Source organism: Dendropsophus ebraccatus, chromosome 4, assembly GCF_027789765.1.
Source record: "Dendropsophus ebraccatus isolate aDenEbr1 chromosome 4, aDenEbr1.pat, whole genome shotgun sequence".
NCBI lineage: Eukaryota > Metazoa > Chordata > Amphibia > Anura > Hylidae > Dendropsophus > Dendropsophus ebraccatus.
In genome coordinates, this window is record NC_091457.1 from 64,894,733 (window position 1) to 64,919,338 (window position 24,606).

General features: G+C 42.9%; 2 protein-coding genes across 4 annotated transcripts in view; one reads left to right on the top strand and one right to left on the bottom strand.

The window, feature by feature from the left end:
• CENPT (centromere protein T) overlaps nt 1-21,425 on the top strand; it is a 48,169-nt gene extending 26,744 nt beyond the window's left edge. For all 3 annotated transcript variants that reach the window (XM_069965953.1, XM_069965951.1, XM_069965952.1), the window contains exons 9-13: nt 543-1,451; nt 7,151-7,235; nt 10,732-10,893; nt 16,504-16,608; nt 20,600-21,425. In XM_069965953.1, the coding sequence (XP_069822054.1) occupies nt 543-1,451; nt 7,151-7,235; nt 10,732-10,893; nt 16,504-16,608; nt 20,600-20,723 (1,385 nt within the window). In that variant the 3' untranslated portion in view covers nt 20,724-21,425. The remainder of the gene's footprint in view (nt 1-542; nt 1,452-7,150; nt 7,236-10,731; nt 10,894-16,503; nt 16,609-20,599) is intronic.
• The window catches only part of TSNAXIP1 (translin associated factor X interacting protein 1), a 61,286-nt gene continuing 57,215 nt past the window's right edge, over nt 20,536-24,606 (bottom strand). Inside the window, exon 16 of the mRNA XM_069965954.1 lies at nt 20,536-23,326. Coding sequence (XP_069822055.1) covers nt 23,122-23,326 — 205 coding nt within the window. The 3' untranslated portion in view covers nt 20,536-23,121. The remainder of the gene's footprint in view (nt 23,327-24,606) is intronic.

Genomic DNA, 24,606 nt, shown 5'->3' on the forward strand with positions numbered 1-24,606 from the left:
ATCCTCGGCCGGAGTGCGGTGGCCAGTGAAGCATGGAGGTGCCGACCCATACCTGACCCCAACTATATATGCGGGAGAGGGGGGGCAGGGCTCACCGTGCAGCTTACAGAGAAGTTAGGAGGAGAGAGCCGCCCGGCAGCAGCAGCGCTGAGCTCACACTGGAGGGGGAGATGCCGTCTGTGTACAGCCTGTCCTATCTCCAGCCTTTTTCTTCAGCCCCCACAGCAGGATCCCTTGTCCTGCAGCAGTATATGTGCGTCCTGGCTCGGGAGGTGAATCGGAGCATAAGCTTTCCAGTCTCCGTCTCTCCACCCGGCACCCCTCTCTCTCTCCCTGCACCAGAGCATGCGGCCGCCGGGTGTGGGGGGAAAATACCGCAGATACCGTCCTGGCAGAGTTGAGGTCGGTTAACCGACGCCAGTGACGGTATCGGTATTTTTGCGGTATACCGCCCAGCCCTAGGTGACATGTATTTTTTTTTTAATACCCAAAAACGTTTTATAGATTCTTTTTACATTCTGCTGACATCCATGTTCCTTTAGGCTCCCAAGAATGCTTCATTCCAGAAGAGGAGAAATCAGATTCTTCATCAAATGAAGTAGCTCAGATGAACACAGAGTTGTATCTCCAGTCCATAAATAAAGATGCAAACAGCACTAGGCCAGAGAAAATGCAAAGAAGAGCAAGTAAACTCTCTTTTTTAACCTATAGTGAAGTAAAAGAGGCAAATGATAAACGTTTGGAGACGCCGACTAGGGATGCAAATAGACAGTCTATATTTAATGCACAGAGTCCAAAAGAAAATACAGACCGTGATGAAGGGGAAGCTAATGTAGAGCTTGAAGAAGGTGATGCTGCTGACGTCATTGGTGAAGGTGACACCGCTTATGACAGTGGTGAAGGTAAAGCTGCTGACCGTAGTGGTGAATATGATGCTGCTGATGACAGCGGTGAAGGTAAAGTTGCTGATGACAGTAGTGAAAATGACACTGCCAATGACAGTGAGGAGAAAGCTGTTGATGACAGCGAGGAGGAAGCTGTTGATGACAGCGGTGAAGGTGAAGCTGCTGACCACAGTGGTGAAAGTGACGCTGCCGATGACCGTGAGGAGGAAGCTGCTTCTGACAGTGGTGAAGCTGCTGATGACAGTGGTGAAGGTGAAGCTGCTGATGACAGAAATGCTGTTGTGCATATTGAAGGCAAAATGGGTGGTGTTGAAAGTAAAATACAACAAAATAACTCCCGTCTGACTACCAGCTCTAGAAAGTCGACAGGCATCAATAAATATTTTCACAACTTGCCACAAGCAAGACTGAGTGGAAGAAATAGTATGCCGACTGCAGAATCTGTTTCTGTGCATACAGTATCAAGACCAGAGGACAGTTCTGAATCTTCAGAAAGCAACGATGATGGTGAAAACCTGGATCTTTCCCGGAGTGCCATGGATCGTGGTGAGACTTGTGTTTCAGTGTAATGTTATCCTATGTTACTGTACTGCAATTTAGTCTCTTTACCGATTTGCAACACTGGGGGGTCCTAACATTCCAAAGATTGAATACATTATATTACATTTCTATTTACTTTAGGATCATGTTAGGGCCCTGTTACTCCAAACTATTGCCATTGGCAAATTGCCAGATGTTCCGGACAATAATCATTTGGTGTAATAGGTCATGTTAACAGGCATTGATCAGCCAAATTGCACAATGTCAGCTGATCGTTGTCTATCAACATGTTCAATCAAAACTATAGCAATGGTCTGCTGCCCGTCGCTCTGTGTACTAGAAGTGGTGGCAGCATACCGCTGCGCTCTCCGTCTGGGCAGTTCTCTGCTCCCCTCTTCTCGCTTACTGTCTGTGCATGTAATAGCAAAGGTAGCAAGCGGGGAAGAAGGATGAAGTGAGCACTGATCTGATCGGTGCTTGCTTTCTCCTATTATAGACCACTACATGTAATTAGTCTCTTAGGCAATTAAAGTGTAAAGATGCAGTCTTTTTATTAAGTACCTGTGTGGTTGCAATGAGGCACATGTAAGGTTCTGTTCATAAAGCTTCTCTGGGTTTCTGTTAGGCTTTCTGGTATTTTTGACAACAAGAATCTGCATTGCTCTTTTCGACACAAAACCAAAATGAACTCCGTTCGAGTCAATAGGTTTAGTTTGAATATGGGGGAAAAAAATCCATCATTAACCCCTTTGTGCCAGCAACACGTTTACGTGTCAGCTAACGTGAAGGGGTAAAACGAGTGGGCTCATGAGCTGATCCCACTCCATAGACATCGGAGGTTGGCTACTATGTGTGGCAGATCCCCGGAGTTAATGATTGACACTGCTGATCCTGCTGGTGGCAGTGAATTAATCCTCTCACTGTCACCATGTAATGTGATCACAGTATTGAGTTAATTGAATGACGGTCCACACCTGTCAGGGCTCCGATCAGCACCCGCACAACATGTGTCTGCTTATAGAGTCTGGCTCTTGCATAGATCAGTGTTAGCAATCTAATGATTGCTTATGAAAGGTTCCTAGGGGAACCTACAAAGTGTGGAAAAACAAGGAAATAAAAAAAATAAACATATTTGGTATGGTTGCATGCAGAATTTTTTGATTTGTTAAAATACATTCTTCCACGTGGTAAATAAATACGCAGAAAAAAAAAATCAAAACACTAAAATTGCTGATTTTTGGTCTGATCATACATCAGAAAAAGTTCATAAAAAGAGATTGAAAAGTCCCAATGCCCTAAAGTCCCAAAACCGCAATGGAGTAAAAGTAAGACAGCTCACTGAACCTCCACTGGGAAGCCTGGATGGTGCACGGGACAGCTGTATGGCACACAGCAAATGCAAAGACGAAGAAAGATTGTCCGGCTCCAGATACCCAGTCCCATAAAAGCAAACTTTTATTTGAAGATGAAACAGATACTCCTAGTCCAAAGGATCGACATGTTTCGGGCTACAGGCCCTTAAGCTTGATACACATTCGCAATGACAAACCCCATTTAAAAATCTGTCCAGGTGGGATCAAGTGAGTAGACACCCCTCCCCCAGGATACAATTAAAATGTGGAGAAATAATCCATGTGCTATACAAAAAAAAAATAATTAAAAATTCTGCATGTTTTGGAGTTGCTGACACAAACAGAGCATAAAGGACGCAGGTGAACAGCAACCAACAAATTTGTCTTCAAAAAGCCAAAACATGCAGATTTACAAATACTGGTAACATGATTATAATAAATGTAATCATACAAACATGCAAATTTACAAATATTGGTAACATGATTATAATAGATGCAATGAATGTAATCACCTACTGACAAAAAAAAAACAAACACATTCAGCATATAATGCATCCACCAACTATATAAATATTCAGTAAGTGAGGATAAGATCATGTCGCTGATTCAGTCCATTAGGGACTCTGGTGGCTAAAACGAAAATCCAGTAACTTTCTCTATTCAGGAGTTTCCGTTTGTATTCTCCCCCTCTTATTGGACGGGTGACTTTTTCAATGCCCGTAACACGTAATGACTCTGTGGACCCTGAATGGACAGTACGAAAATGCCTTGTTAGCATGGATACATTCGCCGTCAGGCTAGATACATCTGAGATATGGCGCCGAATGCGTTCTTTGAGAGGCCGTGTAGTGCAGCCCACGTACTGAACCTGACACACGTCACAGGGGGCCAGATACACCACATTTGATGTGTTACAGTTAATGTATAAGCGTATACTGTATTCCTTGCTAGTTACAAAAGACTGAAAATTGGCCCCAGTTTTTAGATAGCCACATGTAATGCATCTGCCATGGCCACACTTGTGACAACCCTTGTGTCGTATCCAGGCACTTCCTTCTTCATGCTGCTTACTGGAAAATAGACTTGGTGATAGTTTAAAGGCAAGGGTGGGGCCCCGTCTGGATACCACTCGTACTCCCCCACTGACTATCTTGTCTAACAAGGGATCCTGCGTGAGAACTGGTAAATATTTGTTGTTAATTTTTCTGATGTCATTAAATTGGCGGTAACAAAGGTGGTAACAAATGTGGGTATGGAGGCAGATGCTTGTTTGTGCTTTCTGTGACTAACAGCAGCGTTATCTATCAGATCATTTCTGTTTAAATAGGCTGCTCTGTTATGTGCCTGTTCACACTGTTTAACTGTGTAACCTCTAGACAACAAACTTTTTTGTAGCTTCTCTGATTCCGCAGCAAAAACTGTGTCATCTGAGCAGTTACGCCGTAAACGGTGCCATTCCCCATATGGGATGTTGTTCACCACATACGGATGGGGGGGGGGTGGCAGGATGTGGCTAGTAGCAGTGAGTTTCCTGCATTTTCCTTTCTATAGGGGGAGATGTCAAATCTTTAGGGGGAGATGTCAAATCTATTATTCCCTATCTGGATATTAATATCCAGAAAGGAAATCTTGTCTCCGCCATAGGTGGAAGTGAAGCTCAAATTCATGTCATTTGAATTAACATACTGTAGAAATTCCGAAAAACTGTTTTCTGACCCACGCCAGATGATCAGCAGATCGTTTTTTTTTTTTTGTATAGCACATGGATTATTTCTCCACATTTCAATTGTATCCTGGGGGAGGGGTGTCTACTCACTTGATCCCACCTGGACAGATTTTTAAATGGGGTTTGTCATTGTGAATGTGTATCAAGTTTAAGGCCATGTAGCCCGAAACATGTCGATCCTTTGGACTAGGAGTATCTGTTTCATCTTCAAATAAAAGTTTGCTTTTATGGGACTGGATATCTGGAGCCGGACAATCTTTCTTCATCAAAACCGCAATGGTACAGTTAAAAACAAAAAATAAGCCCTAATACAGCCCTATAGATGAAATAAAAACAGTTATAGGGGTTAAAACAGAAATTTTAAGCATGTTAAAGGACAACTCCAAGGCTGATAAAAACAACTGAACTGAAGCTCCAGTTGGTGTCTTCTTTTTTTCTTCACTTCCTGGTCTGAGGTTTCCCATGATGCACTTTGTCTCCCGTGATGTCTAACTGACTCTGTAAAACTGTTAGGCTGAACAAGATGTAAGCCATCTCTCAGAGCTGAGCAACCTGAGTCATCTGACAAAGGAAGGCTGGCCTAACAGGGCTTAGACCCGCCTCCCTCTTGATGATGTCATTGTCACAAAATGGCTGCCACAGAACAGCCTGGGATCAACAGTCATTAGGTAAGAATGAGTTTACCTTACTTCCTGGTGGGGGATTGATAGGGGAAAAATAGGAAAGACGGGCAGATAGGTGAATGATTCATATTACAAAGTTATATAACTATGTAATGTGTTTCAATTGCTGGGAGAAAGCTTTTCACCGGAGTTGTCCTTTAAAGGAGAAGTCCGGCCAAAATTAATTTTTGATATGTTGTTACTTATGAAAAGTTATACAAATTTCTAATGTACATTAATTATGGGAAATGCACATATACTGCTATTTCCCTTAATTTAGTAGATCAGGAAGTGTTAGAAATATCTCTGAAGAAGTGACGTCACGACCCAGGGTGTAATTCCTATGGAGTGTCCAGCAGGGGGCGCTCTCTATATAGAAGTCTATGGGACTTTATTGTTTCTATGGGTTTCTATGTAATGTAATGTAATGTAGTGTACAGTGCTTTATTGAATGAATACATCTATGGAATACTTTGGGGAGCAAGTGTCCTTGCTCCCCAAAGTATTGCATAAATGTATTCATTCAATACATTCAATACACAGTAAGCCCGCCGATCCGCCGCATTCCCGCCGATCCGCCACACGCTGATCCGCCGCATTCCCGCCGATCCGGACCATATACATTGAACTACAGCTCCCATCATCTGCTTCTAGTATGAACAGGTGATGGGATATGACATGCCGCCGGGCGCAGGGGGGAGCCGCTCAGTACACAGGAGCGCTCCCCCTCCTCCTCCTCCTTCCGTGATAACTTCCGCCTATACCAATGCTGACTCCCTGCCTGGCCGCCGCTCTCCGCTCACATATACCGGCTCCCGGCATCAGCGCGGACACCAGGATGCATCGGGAGCCGGTATGTATGGGGGGGAGAGCGGAGAGCGGCGGCCAGGCAGGGACTCAGCATTGGTATAGGCGGAAGTTATCCCGGAAGGAGGAGGAGGAGGGGGAGCGCTCCTGTGTACTGAGCGGCTCCCCCCTGCGCCCGGCGGCATGTCATATCCCTTACCCAACTACAGCTCCCATCACCTGTTCATACTAGAAGCAGATGATGGGAGCTGTAGTTCAATGTATATGGTCCGGATCGGCGGGAATGCGGCGGATCAGCGTGTGGCGGATTGGCGGAAATGCGGCGGATCGGCGGAAATGCGGCGGATCGGCGGGCTTACTGTGTATTGAATGTATTGAATGAATACATTTATGCAATACTTTGGGGAGCAAGGACACTTGCTCCCCAAAGTATTCCATAGATGTATTCATTCAATAAAGCACTGTACACTACATTACATTACATTACATTACATAGAAACCCATAGAAACAATAAAGTCCCATAGACTTCTATATAGAGAGCGCCCCCTGCTGGACACTCCATAGGAATTACACCCTGGGTCGTGACGTCACTTCTTCAGAGATATTTCTAACACTTCCTGATCTACTAAATTAAGGGAAATAGCAGTATATGTGCATTTCCCATAATTAATGTACATTAGAAATTTGTATAACTTTTCATAAGTAACAACATATCAAAAATTAATTTTGGCCGGACTTCTCCTTTAATATTAAATAAAATTTGTCCCATCATACGGCTGTGTATAGAAAAATCAAGGCGTTATGAGTTTTACAACGGTGAGAGAAAAAAATGGAAATGCTTAAGTGAAAATAAACCTTGACACAAAGGGGTTAAACACAGCTCCCTTGCAGTAGCAATGATGGCAGTTTTGCTTAAAGCGGACTGTGTTCTCCTGACCACTATTCCACCCGTTCCCAAACATACACCCTTCAGCAGGGAGGAGGGAATAAACCGCTGCCAGGCCTCTTTGGTAGCTGGTATGTTTTCTGTCCAAACAGGATTGGGCATTTGAATACAGAGAGAAAACAGAGGAGCATGTATGTCTACCTTCAGGTGTAGGTTCCTGTATAAAGATATAGTTCTTTTTCTCTTCAGTAAGCGTTTCCCTTTTTTTCAGGAATTACCAAAAAGAAAGACAATAACCAGTTGATGCTTACTGCACTTCCAGAAACTCCTGCTTATATGAAGCATACTCGCATTGTGTAAGTGTGTATGACATAGCTCATTGCTACTTTGATAATATCCAGTGTCTTTAGGCTCCTGGAGAGAAGGTTTGACTATGGTTCCCCTTTAGCCAGGTACAGTAATGAACCAGGCATATAACACCCTGGCAAACTACAATAACTTTGTCTACCTTATCCCTTTGTTTGGTTGTAGGACCACCATGTGTTTGACAACTTGGCATTTAACTAATCCATGCAGCTTATTCTTATTTTGTGAAGATTGACAGCTATAAACATGATTTGGGGCTGTCTAAAGGATTTTTCCACAGTCTGACTAAACCTTGCTGCAATGTAGATATGGAAAAATTCACAAAAAGCGCTAAAAATTAGCTCACCAGCCATAGGGATGTTAGAGTTATCCAGTGTACAATATTAAGATGCAATCCTGGCTGTTTTCAAACATGGAAGAAAGTTCAAACACAGAAAAAGTCCAAAGTCCTTCGCTTTCTCCTAGGGTCTGCATAATAGCAGAAAAGAAAATGGTATGCACTAACACAATATAAAACCTTAAGGGGTTGTACGAGGAGCAGATGTAGACTTCAGAGACGACGGGGGGATGAGCATTGCTTGAGGGTGACTTGGTGCCTGCCCACTCTAATCTAGCAAGGTATACCTCAAAGATGTGCTGGACAGAGTATTAAAGGTTATACCTTTTCTGCTCCCTAGACAAACCCCTTTAATCACATTAGGGTCCTATTACACGGAGCGATTTTTCACGATTAATTATAAACGATCGCAAACGAGATTGTTTGTTAACCTGAAATCGTTAACCATATTACACAGAACGATTGTTGTTAGTTACGATTGTTACTACGATCGTTATTATGATTGTTTACTACTTCTGATCCCAGCAAAACAATGTGTGCTAACAGTGTGCTATTACACTGAATGATTAGTAAACAAATGCGCAACTTGAGCGAACGAATGTGGAATTACAACAAATGATTAATGAACAATTAGCGAACGATTAACGATCGCTTTAGGTTCAGATCTAAATCAACGATCAACGACATATGAACGGTTTTTGGATCGTTGCCTGCAATTAGACAGAACAATTATTGTTTAAATTCGAACGATATAACGATTTTTCGCACAATAATAGTCCCGTGTAATAGGGCCCTTACTCCCCATGCCCCACCAGGCATTCACTGTATTCCAAAACAGTTTAATCTCATGTTTCGGTATATGCTTTTACCCTTTTTGTCAAGGTTCACTTTTTGGAAGATCCTCCATATCCATGAGCAATAGATTAACAGCAGGCAGAACAACACAGACATAAAGCAGCATAGACCAGTCATGACAAACTCTGGCCCATGGTGCCATTAATTTTGGCCCTCCCAAGCAATTCAGAGTTTGAATTACATCTGGCCCACCATGGCTACTATAAACAAGACTATTGGGGAGGGCTGGCTACTATATAAGAGACTATGGGGTATGGCTGGCTACTATATGAGACTACTGGGTATGGCTGGCTACTATATGAGACTACTGGGTATGGCTGGCTACTATATGAGACTACTGGGTATGGCTGGCTACTATATGAGACTACTGGGGAGGGCTGACTTCTATATGAGACTACTGGGGAGGGCTGACTACTGTATAAGAGACTACAGGGGAGGGCTGGCTACTATATAAGAGACTATGGGGGTGGCTACTATAAGACTACAGGGGAGGGGTGGCTACTATATAAGAGACTATGGGGGAGGGCTGGCTACTATATAAGAGACTATGGGGCAGGGCTGGCTACTATAGGAGACTACTGGGGCAGGTTGGCTACAATATGAGACTATGGGGAAGGGCTGGCTATTATATGAGACTATTAGGGAAGACTGGCTACTATAGGAGACTTAGGGGGCTGGCTACTATTTGGGCACTATTGGGAGGGCTGGCTACTATGTTGGGCAATTTTGGTTGGGTTGGCTACTACATGGGGCAATATTGGGGGGGGGGGGGTGGCTATTACATGGGTTGGGGTTTAATCATATGATAGCAATTTATCATGTAATTTATCATAGTGCACAGTGCTGGGAAACCCACACTACTGACAGTGCCAGGACCGCCGCATTCACGCTTCAATAATTATCAAGGTTGGCCTGAGACTTTGAGTTTGACTCCACTGGCATAGACCATATATTTTCCAATAAAAGTTATGCTTATTTATTGTATTCACAAACAAGTGTACCTGTCATGACGCCGTGCTGATGGATCATCGCAGACTTTCTCTCTCTTTATCTGGAAGTTTGGGTCTCCATGGATACAAACACAGACGATTATGTGCACAACCCCCATTAAAGTGCATGTTCCAACCCATAGAGACCCAAAATTCTGGATGAAGAGAGGATCTGTCAGCACGGCGTCACGACAGGTAGACTTTAACCTCGTAATGACTGCCCATACTCCTTTTTTTATGACAGCTCGGTGGTCATTGCATATAGAGTGGACTCAGGAGCAGAGCACACTCTATAGACAGCTGATGTCAGGTGTACCTAACAGCAGACTCCTGCTTTCAACAACCTGAAGCAAACTTCAGTCCGATCCTGACAGATTAAACATTTGAGGGATTCGATCGGTACCACGCATCATAGGGTGCCGATCGGTTACTATAGCAGCCAGAAGCCTTCTGGTGGCCTCCGTGCCTGAGGCAGGCTGTAGACACAGTGTCAATTACACTGATCAATGCAATTCAATATTTCATTGATCAGTTTGAGCAATCCAATGATTGCACATAAATGTCCCCTTAAAGAGTGTGGAAGAAAAAATGTAACCTTTTTAAAAGTAAAAAGGAAAGCCCCTTCCGTAATGTTCAAAACACCCCTTTTCCGTATAAAAAAGTAAACATTTTGTTTCCACTTTATGCTGAATCAAAACTAGGAAAATGTTATTGATCCCGCACATCAACAATAACAAAAAAAATTCCAAACACCAGAATTACTGATTTCATTCATTTGGTATATCAGATAAAGTAGAAGAAAAGGCGAACAAAGTCCCATCTACACTAAAATAAGCTGTCATATTGGAACAAAATAAAATAAAAAAGTCAGAGGTCAGAACATGGCGATTTAAAGTCTTGTTTCCTCACTGTAATATTACTGACCCGCGGAATAAAGATAACATTAGTTTTAATAGAATATTATAAAGCAAATTGTGTTGATTATACTATACTGCTTCCTCCTGCCTATACACCATAACACACAATGGGCATAATCCATTAAGTAAAACGCCACAGTCTTGTCTACCACCACAATTATTCGTTATTGTTCTGAATGGAGCAGCGAATCATTGCAGTCCATAATGATAGAATATCCCACAGAGGAATTGGCCGATGTAGTCGTGTAAAGACATCAGAACTGTTCAGCACTCATTGTCTTACCATCTTGGTTACACTTGCTCTGTATTAGTCTATTAGTTGGATCTTTGCAAGCATATATAGTTGCAGGAAGTGCAAGGTTTAATGGATTCATTTCTTATGTTTTAGAAACAAAGATAAACCTGCGATAAGCAAAAAGATCCAGAAAACCAGAAGAGCACCGCCTAAAAACCAGGGATGCGTGCTTAGCAGCAGCCAAGTAAAGCAAATATTCAGCCACCATGCTAAAGTGCGAGTCTCTAAGGAAGCTTTGGCAGATGTGGAAAAATGGTAATAGTCTCTGCGGTGCTGTTATAACATTTCTATAAGTGTTGATGAAGTAATTGTAAATCTTACTTTATTATGATATATCAACTACATGTTGAATTCTGGGTACTTGTAGGCTTTTATCGTCTGGGACTTCTTAACTTAACAGACTGTCCATATGTGATTCATAACAGTGCTATTTAGTAACTTTATATGCAACAAAGATGTCTTTTTATCGAGTGCGCCTGTAGTAGGCACAGGGGCAGATACCAGGTCTTGGCTAGTCACGGCTCTCTGCCTGTGTGTGTTCTGCAGGGGTGATTGACAGGTGAAGAAGCTTCTATGTCACACTTTGCCGTGACATAGAAGTATCTTTGCCTGTCAATCACCCCCACAGCACCTGCTGAAAGGTAGAGGGCCGTGACTAGCCAAGGTATATGCCCCTGTGCCTATGATTTGTATTACCGGCGCACTCTATTAAAAGACATCTTCGTTGCATATAAAGTTACTAAATAGCAGAAATAAGATATGGTTGGGCTGGGTTCACACAACGTTTTTGTAATCCCTTTTTTATTGCATTTCTGTGCATCCGTTTTGATCCATCTTTTCATTGACATAGCTGACCTAATTTTTGTGTATGTTAAAAAAATGTTTTAATCCTTTTTTTTTTATAATTGAAGTCAATGAAAAAACGGATCAAAATGGATGCACACAAATGCATCCGTTTTTCGATCCGTTTTATGCAAAAATGGATGAAAAAAAGCTAATTTCAAAAACATAGTGTGAACCCAGCCTAAGGCTAAGTTCACGCAACATATAAATTCATGAAACAACTGCCGTAGTCACAGGTCTGCCACGATGGCCGTTATTTGATGAATTTTCCAACGCTTTAATTGCTGTGGAATCCCAGCCAGAGTGTATACACGCCGGCCAGCTTTCCATGCAGCCACACAAAACTGACAGTGCAAACAATGTAAAGTGCAGCTCCGGAGGCATTTTACATTGTCGGTTATGGGTAATTGGAATGCAGACACACCCGAATTCGCCTGCATTCCAATTAAAAAGAAATTAGGTTCATCTAGCCAGTACTGCAATACCAGCCGAGGTGTAGTTCACTGACAGCGGCAATTCTGTGACACTGCCGTGTCACAGAACGGCCGCTGTTATACAGCGTGTGAACCTGGCTTAAGAAAGATTATTACCACATCTATTGGACACTGCTAGTTTCTTTATAAGCGTGATTCCAGTGATTAGTTTGAAGGGTAATATGACAAAATACAAACAGCAAATATATATTTAAAGGAGAAGTCCGGCCAAAATTATTTTTTGATATGTTATTACTTAAGGAAAGTTAGACAAATTTCTAATGTACATTAATTATGGGAAATGCATTTCCCTTAATTCAGTAGATCATGGAGTGTTAGAATTCTGTCAGAAACAGTGATGTTACGACGAAGGGTGTAATTCCTATGGAGTGTCCAGCAGGGGGAGCTCTATATGTAAAAGTCTAACAGACTTTATTGTTTCTATGGATGTCTATGTAAACTAATGTAATGTACATTGTGCTTTATTGAATGAATACATCTATGGAATACTATGGGGAATAAGTGTCCTTGCTTTCCAAAGTATTCCATATATGTATTCAATCAGTACATTTGGATGTCCATCACAGTAAGCCCGCCGAACCGCCGCCGCCTACCGCACTTGACTATATACACTGAACTACTACTCCCATCACCTGCTCATAGTATGAGCAGGTGATGGGAGTAGTAGCTTGGTCTTGCCTGCCACCGCTGATGCCGCCGGGAGGAGGGGGTAGCCGCTCATCCCACAGGGGCTTCTGTGCAGCCATCATGCCCCCTCCGCTCCCCTTTCCTCCTTCTTCCACGATCCGGGGAAACTTCCCCCTATCCCGGCTGACTCTCCGCCTGGCCGCCGCTCTCCCCGGTGTCCGCACTAACCGTCCTCTTCCACATGTGCCGGCCGGGGAGCCGGTATGTGTGGGGGGAGAGCGGCGGCCAGGCGGGGAGTCAGCCGGGATAGGGGGAAGTTTCCCCGGATCGTGGAAGAAGGAGGAAAGGGGAGCGGAGGGGGCATGATGGCTGCACAGAAGCCCCTGTGGGATGAGCGGCTCCCCCCTCCTCCCAGCGGCATCAGCGGCGGCAGGCATGACCCAGCTACTACTCCCATCACCTGCTCATACTATGAGCAGGTGATGGGAGTAGCAGTTCAGTGTATCGGCGGTTTGGCGGGCTTACTGTGATGGATATCCAAATGTACTGATTGAATACATATATGGAATACTTTGGGGAGCAAGGACACTTGTTTCCCATAGTATTTCATTGATATATTCATTCAATAAAGCACACTGTACATTACATTACACTAGTTTACATAGACATCCATAGAAACAATAAAGTCCTATAGACTTCTACATATAGAGCGCCCCTTGCTGGACACTCCATAGGAATTACACCCTTCGTCGTGACCACTGTTTCTGAGAGAATTCTAACACTCCACGATCTACTAAATTATGGGAAATGCACATATACTGCTATTTCCCTTAATTAATGTACACTAGAAATTTGTCTAACTTTCCATAAGTAATAACATATCAAAAAAAAAATTTTGGCCGTACTTTTCCTTTAATGCTTTCCTTATGTAAGCTGTCCATTTTTATTTTAATTTCTCAGGCATCTTATTGGGGGACTCGGGTACCATGGGTATAGGTTGTTGACACGAAGATTGACTAAGGGTCCCTTTACACACACAGATCTTACAGATATCTGACAGATTTTTGCAGCCAAAGCCAGGAACACACTATAAACAGAGAACAGATCATAAAGGAAAGACTTAAGATTTCTCTTTCCAAATCCATTCCTGGCTTTGGCTGTAAAGATCTACCACATCTGTCATGTAAAGTGACCCTTAGCTATACCCGCCCTTTGGCAAAGGTTGGGTTATAATGGCCTAAATTAAGATCACAGTTTATTAACCCTTAGGCGACCCTGGACGTACCCGTATGTCCAGGGCCGCCTCCATGTGTTCAGAGCGGGGCCGCTCTGAACACAAAAGAAATGCGTTGGGTTTTTTTTTCAATTTCACCACACATTGAATTTTTTCGCACTGGTTTCGCAGTGTACTTTATGAAAAAATTCAGCCTGTCATTGCAAAGTACAATTAGTGGCGCAAAAAATAAGGGCTCATGTGGGTTTCTAGGTGAAAAAAATGCAAGTGCTATGGCCTTTTAAGCACAAGGAGGAAAAAACGAAAATGCAAACAATTGAAATTGGCCCGGTCCTCTAAGGGTTAAACATGTAACGTTAATTGAACAATTTTATGACATGTCCCTTTTAAAAGCCACACCCCCTTTGACAAACACACCCATTAAGATGTGCCAAACGGCAGAATCTTTTTTTTTTTTTTTTTTTTTTTCTCCTTGGCTAATTGCACTAAAGTGGGGATGCTTCTTTTAGTAATAGACTATAGGGTCTCATCTAGTACAACTCCTTTCATTCCCTGACAGCCAATGGCTGGGAATACTACATAGTTTGGCTCCCAGGAGCGTTGCTAGGGTACTTAAACTTGCGGGTCACAGGCCCTCTGAGTTGCATCTTGCTCAATAAGAGGTTGGACACACAACAGAATGTTTAAATAACACCTTTTTATGCGTCTGTCCAGGATGCCCCTAGTATTGTAGTTACCCCTACACTGCCAGGATGCCCCTAGTACTGTTAACCTCTACACTGCCAGGATGCCCTAACCAATCAACAGCCAGGATGTCCCTAGTATTGTAGTTAACCCCGCACTGTCAGGATGCTCCTTGTATTGTAGGTGGCAGCTGCCCTGGATTGCCTGTCCTCACCTCCAGGTTGCACCAGCCTCTCTCCCTTCCCAGGGTCCTGCAGTGGCCATGGGTTTGGTTAACATTGCTGAACCTTAAAGGGGTTGGCCTATTTATAGTAAAATAAGTCAGTATACAGTATTAGGTGTACTCACGGTATAGACTGACAGCAGCTCCCTGTGTACCTCATACAGCTAAAATCAGACTCCCCTCCTCCAGGCTGTGCTGTCCTGCTCTGTGGTGTTTCTGTCCATAAGATGGCTGACATGGAGGAGCATGTGACCATGCCCCGCACCCTGTGTCCACCACTGAGCCTGCATATGCCTATGGTGGACACTGGGGGTGGGGCATGGTCACATGCTCCTACATGTCAGCCATCTTATGGACAGAAATACCACAGAGCAGGACAGCAGAGCTTGGAAGGAGGGGAGTCTTATTTTAGCTCTGAGGTACACAGGGAGCTGCTGTCGGTATATACAGTGAGTACAGTTACTGATACTGTACACTGAACAATTTTACTATAAAGTGGCCAACCCCTTTAACTTTTTGACAGATCCACTCAATACTAGCTTTCAGCAAATACTTCAGCTGGAGCTATATAAAGAAACAACTTTGGAGTCTCTGGGAACATCATGGTCCCCATCCCTGAGTTTCCCTTGCCTAGGTGCTCTTGAACCACTGGCAAACTTTCATGCTTCGACCTGGACACCACTTCAGACCCTGAAGAAACAGCTAAGATGTCTGTGGTGGAGAGTGCGGAATCCGCTAACCAAGACACATTTTATCTCCCAAGCCTGCAGAATCTGTCCCTTCAGACAAAGTTTTCTTTAACAGGAGCACAAGGTGTGTTCCGATCACCTTTCCCAACTACAAGCAGTTTGATGAGATGTTCGCTAAGAACTGGAAGGTTTCATATAAGAGATTCCCTAAGCCCAAATGTATGGATCTTACCTCCATTCCCTCAAGGCAAGGGCACCACATGGTCTTCCTTTCATACCCTCTCACCTTTTTACCATGTTGACACCTTTGCGTGGGCTGATGCAAGTCTGGGTGCAAGGTCTTGCATACAGCAGTGGCTCCTTCAGTTTATCTATTGTTTCTCCCACCCCAGGGACTGCTATAAGACGTCCAATAATACCTGTGTGCCCCAATAAAACACCCAAGAAAAGTAAATTTTTTACTTACTGTAAAATCTTTCTTTTAGCCTTCATTGGGGAACAAGGCACCAGCTCTGTGCCAGTTAGTAGCAGCCTATATCCATGATACCTGCATCCCCCCAATGTAGACTACAAAAAGAGATTTTACAGTAAGTAAAAGAAATAAAAATAAAAAAATCCTCTTGCTCATGTGGCCCATTTAGTGCCCCATACATGTTCCATTGTATATCTTCTAGCATAATACAGACTAAAGGCCCTATTCCATGGAACGATTATTAGCCGTATTTGGCCGTTACGGCTGATAATCGTCCCGTGAAATAGAAGGCAACGATCAGCCGACATCGTTTATGTCGGCTGATCGTTGCGTTGTTTGTCTCTCAAACATGTTGCTCCGTGGAATAGGAGTTTCGGCAGCAGACCGCTGCTGTATGCCATGGGCTGCCCGGACGTTCTAGCAATCACGAGCAGGGAACGAGGAGCAAATGAGTGCTAATAGCGCTCGTTTGCTCCTGTCGGCCCATGGAATAGTGCCTTTATGGTACAGACCTTGTACAAATAAACATTTTTAATTGAAAAAAGAAAAATTATAAAAAAAAAAAAGTGATCACAATCTTTTTATTTTTCTTCCCACAGCTTAGATTTATATGTAAACCAGCTAGCAGTTGATCTGTCTACTTACAGTGCACATGCCAGCAGGAAAACAATAACGCGTGCTGACGTAGAGCTTCTTATGAAAAGGTGAGGTAAAATCTAGTAATCGCAGAATGAGCGTGTGTGTATTTGCATCATGTATGTAGAATTCAAACTGACAAAATTTGTTCTTCTATAACTAGAATTTTTATTAATTTTTTTCGGCACGAGGAAAACCTGGATAGGTTTATACATTATAAGGTCATGGGTTTAACCCCACAAAATGAAGCATTAAACTGTGCACTCCAAATGAATGCACTACTCTCTACTACTTGTCCCTTGTTACAGGTCTTCATCCACATTGTCACTCATGTAGGTGCAATTCTCATCAAACCAATAATACAATGGTCAAAGGAGAAGTCAAGCCATTTACAAAAAAAAAACCTGGCAGCCATTATAACAAACCACTACTTACCTCTCTACGTGCCCGCGAAGCATCGCGTGTCACGACTCGAGAAGGTGTGTGTGTGTGTGGGGGGGGGGGGGGGGGGGGGATGGGTAGCGGTAACTGAGCAGTCAGTCCATCAACCGGGTTTTGACGTTAGCTCAGAAGAGTTCCCGGAGTGGTGATTTGGCGTTGGAGAGGCACAGGGACAGGTGAGTATTGATAGTTTATTGTGGTCCTCCCCTGCCTTTAAAAAAATAGTTTAAGGATTAGGGATTAAGTGTTAGTTCTCAGGTGAGAAAGCTAGAAGTGAAACAGATCTTCCCCACAATTTCTATCTTTAGGGTACAAACACACACACACCGTATATGCAGCGTATTTTCTGCTGCGATACACAGCAGATTAGACCTAAATAACTGAACACAGCATCAAATCTGCACCATCAAATCTGCTGCAGGTTTGCTGCGTATACGGTTTGTTTGTGTGTGTGTTTGTACCCTTAGGCTGGGTTCACACTACGTCAGTATTGTGGTCCTCATATTGCAACCAAAACCAGGAGTGGATTAAAAACTTAGAAAGGGGGGCGTGGTCTGCAGCCGAGGAGAGAGGACGCTTACTCCCAGAGCTCCTGCCTTATCAGCCTTTAATTAGCGCTTATATTTCCTGAACTGCCTCATATCATTTACCGGTGAGCACATCTTTGCCCTACCACTCTATAGAGATGAGAACCACCTCCAAACGAGCGTCGGCGGCCGCCCGGAGGAAGAAACAAGCCACACAGCCTCTGTCCGCGCCATTGCAGCATGGTGCCGGCTCCTCTCCTTCCTTATTGAGAGACACGCGCTATTTGGATGCCGTGTTAGTGTGGTTGGCTTCCCTGGCATCGGAAGACAAACAAAGCACTCAGAGGGGATTTGCTGCCAGATCGGACTCCATACAGCCCTGCCAGATCACTCGACAGAGCGATCGCTCATACGAGAAGCCGGCAGCAGCACAGGCAGCCCGGGGGGGGATGTGTACCTAACCTGCCTGAACGGCCATGTTCTCCTGTCACTCCTGCTTCTCTAGCCTCCTGCCTCCTTCTGCCCATCCCAGTCTGGCAGGCCGTCCTCAGCAGCAGCAGCTTCATCACATTTATGAGTCTCCTGTCACTCACAGTACTGTCAATGGACTTCATGATTCACCTATGAAGGAGACTCCTCTCACGTTCTCTCTCCTTAAAGACATTCTACTCTCATTGCAAATGACGATTCAATCAGGGTTTGATCATGCTATACAAGCCATTCAAGCCTCTGTTCAGACAGTGGAGCAGAGACTGTCATATGCTGAGGAGCGTCTTGCTGCAGTCACTGCTGATCACAATTCTCTTTTGGAATCCTACCGCTCTCTGGAGGCGGAAATGCAACATACACATAATTCTCTCGCAGCATTGGACGATCGCACTAGGAGCCATAACATCAAAGTGAGAGGCATTCCTGAAACGATCTCCCCCACGACTTTGCATGACTACGTCATTAAGCTTCTCCGAGATGTGCTACCTGACCATACGCCAAAGGAGTTGTCTATCGACTGGGCCAGAAGAATTGCTAAACCTGCCAACTTGCCGCCTGGCACCCCAAGGGACATAATTGTCCGTCTACGTTTCCTTCACACCAAAAGGGCCCTCCTCGCCACTCTCAGGAATCACCAAACGGCGCACTCTAGCAAATATTGCAACATTTCCTTGTTCCCTGATCTGTCTCCATCAACTCAAATGGCGCAAATCACTGGCCTACGTTACATCTACACTGCGGTCTCACAATGTCGCCTACAAATGGGGATATCCTGCCCAACTCACTGTTTTCAAGGACTCTCATTCCTTCCATATCCGAGACGCGACAGCCGGATTGCGTCTCTTATATGAGTGGAATTTTCTCCCATCGTCACCACCGGTCCCTAAGAACTGCTCACCGCCACACAGCATGTCTGATATGTTGGATTACTTCTTGCAAGGAATATTTTAACTTTGCGACTTCTTTGGGCATGCTCTGCCTATGGATTTTCGCTAGTTATGCTCTAACCTCCTGCCTCGGTTTTACCTCCGAACTGTGTGCCCACCTTCGTAGCTGCCACTTATATCAGTGTCCTCTGCGACGCTGACTGTAATATATGATGCAGCTGTTTGTCGTTACATGTTATGCACTGGTGTATATGTTCTAGTGTTGTTGTGTCTTTATGTTGTTTTTCCTTGTCACACTCATTTACTTCTGACTACTCTTAGCTCCTGTGACCGCATTGTTTGTATGTCAGCCCAATATGCGACATGTAGCTTATTCGTTCCTATATACCGTAATTTAAAAATGTATATCAGCATACCCTGTGCATTATGTTAAGTAGGGACTGTTATTGGTACAAGCTTGGATCCTGATTTTCTTTCTATTCCCAGCATTTCAACCTGCCTTATTCCTGCAATCTGTCTGTTTTTGTCTGTCTTTGTTTTCTTGATTCGCATCTGCTTCTTGTATGTTGTGACCCCCATTGTTGCATGTGTTTACCAGCCTTGGTCTCAGCATGTGTTTACCTGCTACCCATTTGTCACTCACTTTCTCGTTCTCCTGTTCCATTAAGGGGTTGCCACTACTATTTGTTAGCATGTAGTATATTCTATAGTTTTAAATCTGCGTTATGTCCTTGCTCATTTCCGCATTTTACAGTATTTTGATGTGCATTTGATCGTATTATGCTCATTTCTGTGTAGTACTTGTTTGCATATTTGTTTAAAAATTTTAAAAAACTCAATAAAACTTTATTGAAACATTAAAAACTTAGAAAGGATCTGTTCATACAATGTTAAAATTGAGTGGATGGCCGCCATATAACAGTAAATAACTGCCATTATTTCAATACAATAGTCGTTTTAAAATACCAGCACATATTTGCCATTAAATGACGGCCATCCACTCAATTTCAACATTGTGTGAACAGATCCTTTCTGTGTTTTTAATCCACTCCTGGTTTTGGTTGCAATATGAGGACCACAATACTGACTGAAATATACGTAGTGTGAACCCAGCCTAAGGGTGCGTTCACACATACAGAATCCATAGCAGATGTTATTCTGTGTTCAGTTATTTAGTTACAGCAATATCTGCAGCATCAAGTCTGCTGCAGATCCTGTATGTGTGAACGCACCCTTATAAGGGTTGGAGAATTAAATATAATAGAACAGAGATAGATAACTGATACGTGAGAAGCTGAATGGACAGCACTGAAAACCTAGCTAGAAGATGGGGAGGGTGAAAATACACAGAGAACATAAGATGGGGCTGATATACATTACAGATTTATTTTAACTAAAATCTGGGTTTGAGTCCAAAAGAGGACAATTTTAGACTATTTTCTTTAAACATTTTATTCTAGGATCCAATCTTTTCGGGACCAAAATAAGTACTAATTAGTAAAATATGTTTTGTATACAAGGCCTCATTGTGATAGATCTTGGAGAGGTAGAGAACATAATAATTGAAGCTAAAATGGTAACATTAATTTTCACAAACGCAAAACATCAAAAAATATATTTTTCAAAGAATAGTTTATTCAAGTGCTTGTAAGAAATGAAGACCCCTGACCTATACAGTAAATATATTGACCACCTTGTATGTTTTCTTCTTACAGGCAGCGCTTAGTGACTGATACCACTTCCCTGAATGTTCTCATTGAAAAACATTTGCCATTGGAATGCAGACGACTCCTTATTCCATGTGTGGTGGGTGGAAACAAGGTGTTTCCAAATATGTGACCTCACTTGTGTAAAAGTGGTATAGTTATATAATATAATGTAAATAGTAATATTTGTTGTAAAATGTTGGAAGGGCTTTTGTATTATTTGCCATTGTGCCCTTTATTTAAAAAGGATCTTGTGTTTTTGATATTTTTCCTTTCATTCTATAGGAAATTTTATAGGAAAAAAAGCTGTTTTGCTTTTTGTGACATGGGCCTCCAATAGAGATGCGCAAAAATTCGTCCGAACCCAAACCTTCGGTCTTTGATTAACACTGCCTGGTGGATACAGCCCAAGGAAGACCTATAGCCATCTTTTCAAGGCAGCATTAATCAATGGCTGAAGGTTTGGACAAATTTGCAGGAAGTTCGCCTATCTCTAGTCTCCAACTATAAGTTGTGAATTCTGAAAACGCACACAGAGGACAACTGTAGACTTTCAGTTGGTTTCCTCCTCCTTGATCTTCAATATACTGGCCCAGATTTATCAAGCTACCTGAAACTTGCACTGCTGTTTTGCCACCTCCACTATGATATGTTGAACCTGTGGTGTACTCTGCTTTATTTTTAATGGAGCGAACTGCCAGACACACCTGGTTGCAATAACAAAAGATAAGTATGTTGAAATCCATCTATCCTAATCGCTCTTTCCCTGATGTTCTTAAAGGAAGCAGTTGGTATTACATATAGATAAAAAAAAATAAATTTACATATGCATTCAGTTTTTGTGTTTATTGTCCATATCATACAGAATTATCTGGCAAAGATTAAGTTCTGCTGATACTTGTGTTGGAGGGTCAGCCCGCCACCAGTGTTTCAGCTGGGGCCTGATGGTACATTCACTTTAACGATCCAACACATGTGCAGTGTTCAGACAGGTGATGAATAGGAGGAATTGTTCTAGGGGCATTCCTAATGATGAACAGAGCGGGGAGAAGGGACGGGAGGTGGTGCAGGTTTAGGGCACACACACTCTAGGCCACTCCAATTTGACACAGGGCTGCAAGTTTAAAAGTTGTTTTTTAGCACAATAACTGCATCACCTAACGATTGGACCCCAGGACAGATCTTGGATTAAATCAGCTATGCAAAGGTACAAGCGGTTTGGGGGGATTGTGGGTACAGAGTCGCTTTAAAACACCTATTTATTGAGTAATAAATGTTGGATCAGTGCAGGTCTAACCACTGAGACCACCTGTCAGTATTGCAGACTTTAAATGTTGCAGCAAACATTTTCTAGACCAATTCTTCATTCAGATATCCTAGGTACAGTTGTGTAGCTATGAAAGAGGGGATTTTGAGCTAACTTACAGTATCAACTAAGGGCCCTATTACACCAAAAGATGTCTGACAGATTATCTGACAGATTTTTTCAGCCAAAGTCAGAAACGGACTATAAACAGAGAACAGGTTGTAAAGATAAGACTGAGATTTCTCCTATTTTCAAATCCACTACTGGCTTTGGCTGAAAAAATCTTTAAGATAATCTGTCAGACATCTTTTGGTGTAATAGGACCTTAAGTGCTTTGTTAGCTTGGCAGTCGGTAGCCTTCGCAAAACTCTGTGCTGCCCTGCTCTAGGTGCTTGGAAAAACTGGATCCAGTGCTAGGAAAGAAGGAGAAATTTCCCAAGTCTGGATCGAGCTTTTCCAGGTACCTATAGCGGCAAAGAGTTCAAAGGCTGCTGACTGCCGAGCTAAGCAACTGCACAAATGGCATAGCACCAGGCATTACATAAACTGTGTAGCCCTCAGTTTAGGCTACACAACTCCCATTATTGTTAATAAGAGTTGCGCAAAGTGTGTAAGGCTCTTAATACACGGAGCGATAATCGTCCGAATCTGGCTCTTTTTGTGTAATAGAGACAACGATCACCGGCTGATCGAGTCTTTTGGTCCTTACCGAAAATGATTGGCTGAGCGGCCTGTCAGTTCAGAGACTGCTTTGAAGCTACTGCGGTGGCTCCAAGAAGTGAGCAGAGGGCAGAACAACACCAAGAGCGTGGAGAGGTAATGTATACAGTAAGGGCAGCAGCAAGGGCTGCACAAACATTGCTAACCATATCCGTACAGCATTTGCTAAACTATTATTGAGACTTATGTAGGCTCAGTAAACGAGTGGGGATCTAGCAGATCAGTGCTTGTTTACATTATTGATCTTGCAGCAAATAAACGGCTGCCTGAGAAGCTATCTTTTTTTGTCCATGGAGAAAAAAAAAACTTTAAATGGTCTCCAAGCTTGCGCTCTCCACCTGTTGCATAACTACATTTACCAGCAAGACCCCGATAGTGAGGGGCTGGGTGTTGTTTTTAGTCAACAGCTAAAATGGCACGTTATTTTAATCAAAGGTTATATATAACATTAGCTTAGCTATGTTGGACATATTGACAAATCTTCAAGCTTTCATATGTAAAATCTTTACACTTGAACTGTAGGTTCCCTTTTTCTTAGGTTTATAGCCTCCAAATACTGAAACAGCTGCTTCACAGGCAATGGCTTTGCCAATTCAAGTTGATCCTTAGTCACTTGAAAGGCTCGAGAGAGAAATTTATCCAATGTCTTGTCATCAATGGCAGGGTCCACAGACAAAAATGCAGCTTTAAGTTCTTCAGGTTTAATATGACTAAAATAAAATTAAAAAAATGTTTGTTAAAAAAAAAAAAACAATTCTGTTCACTAAAACCTCTAAAAAGCATAAAGTGGTTGTCCAGGATAAAACAACTGATATCCTATCCACAGTCCACTGTAGTCTGGGCTCCTATTCACTGCAATAGAAGCTGAGGCTGCTGTACCCTGGCACCACCACTACAAAGGCACATAGCCAACTCCGACTCCATGTTGTGTGGGTGCCAAACAGCTGCTCAGCAGGGGAGCTGAGTGTCAATTGTTTTATCCTGGAATATTTTTTTAAGTGTTACTGCCGTTTAGGAAAACTTTCGACATGTCATAGACATGCAAAAAGACAAATTTGGTCAGCTGTCCTACAACACCTTTCACATTACTAGGCAGGTGTATTTTGCTATGGCTGAAATTGCAGACACATAAAAACAAAAAAATGCAACAGCTTACCACTAATGGCAAAACACAGACCAAATACAGATATGACAATCGCCCAATGCAGCCCCAACTGCTAAAAAAGTCTCCATAAAAATAACTTTTGGAGTTAGCAGTTGGGGGTCTGCTTTTGACAATTTTCATATCTGTATTGGTTTTGTGTCTTGCCATTAGCAGTGAGCGGTCAAACTTTGATTGGTCCAGGTCTTGGTGTTCAGACCCGTACTGACCGGAAGAACGAGTGGAAAGAAGACCATGTTGCAGCGCGTCCTCTACCCGCTCTATGCAATAAGAAAAAAAAAGTCTGCTCCATAGATTTACATTTTAAGCCCAAACCTTTTTTCTAACACAGAGAGGGGTGGACCGTGCTGCTGCGCATCTAATCCCAATCGGTACAGGTCTGAACACTCGGAATCAATGAAACCAATTAAAACTTTGGACATGTCAAAAGTTTTCCCAAACAGTGACACTTTAACACATGACTACTTCTACCATTATTCACATTGTTGTCACCTTTATACATTCCTACACTAGGGTGGGTCACCTCATCTTATGCAGAGGTATACTTACAAAAAGAAAGTGACTTTTTGGTTAAAGTGTTAGTAGTAGTTTTTAATAGTTCGTGGGGGGGGGGGGGGAATTGTTCAATGTCAGCACCTCATGTTTATGTACTGCTTGAAAAATTGCACTTTGCATCATCCAATTCAGATTTAGTTCTGGAAAATACCAGTGGTTGTAAGGCTGAAATGCTCATTACACTCCTAAATGTATTCCTTGAGGGGGGGGGGGGGGGGTATATTACAAAATGGGGTCACTATTTAGTGACACTGTACTAGTACCACAGAGGCC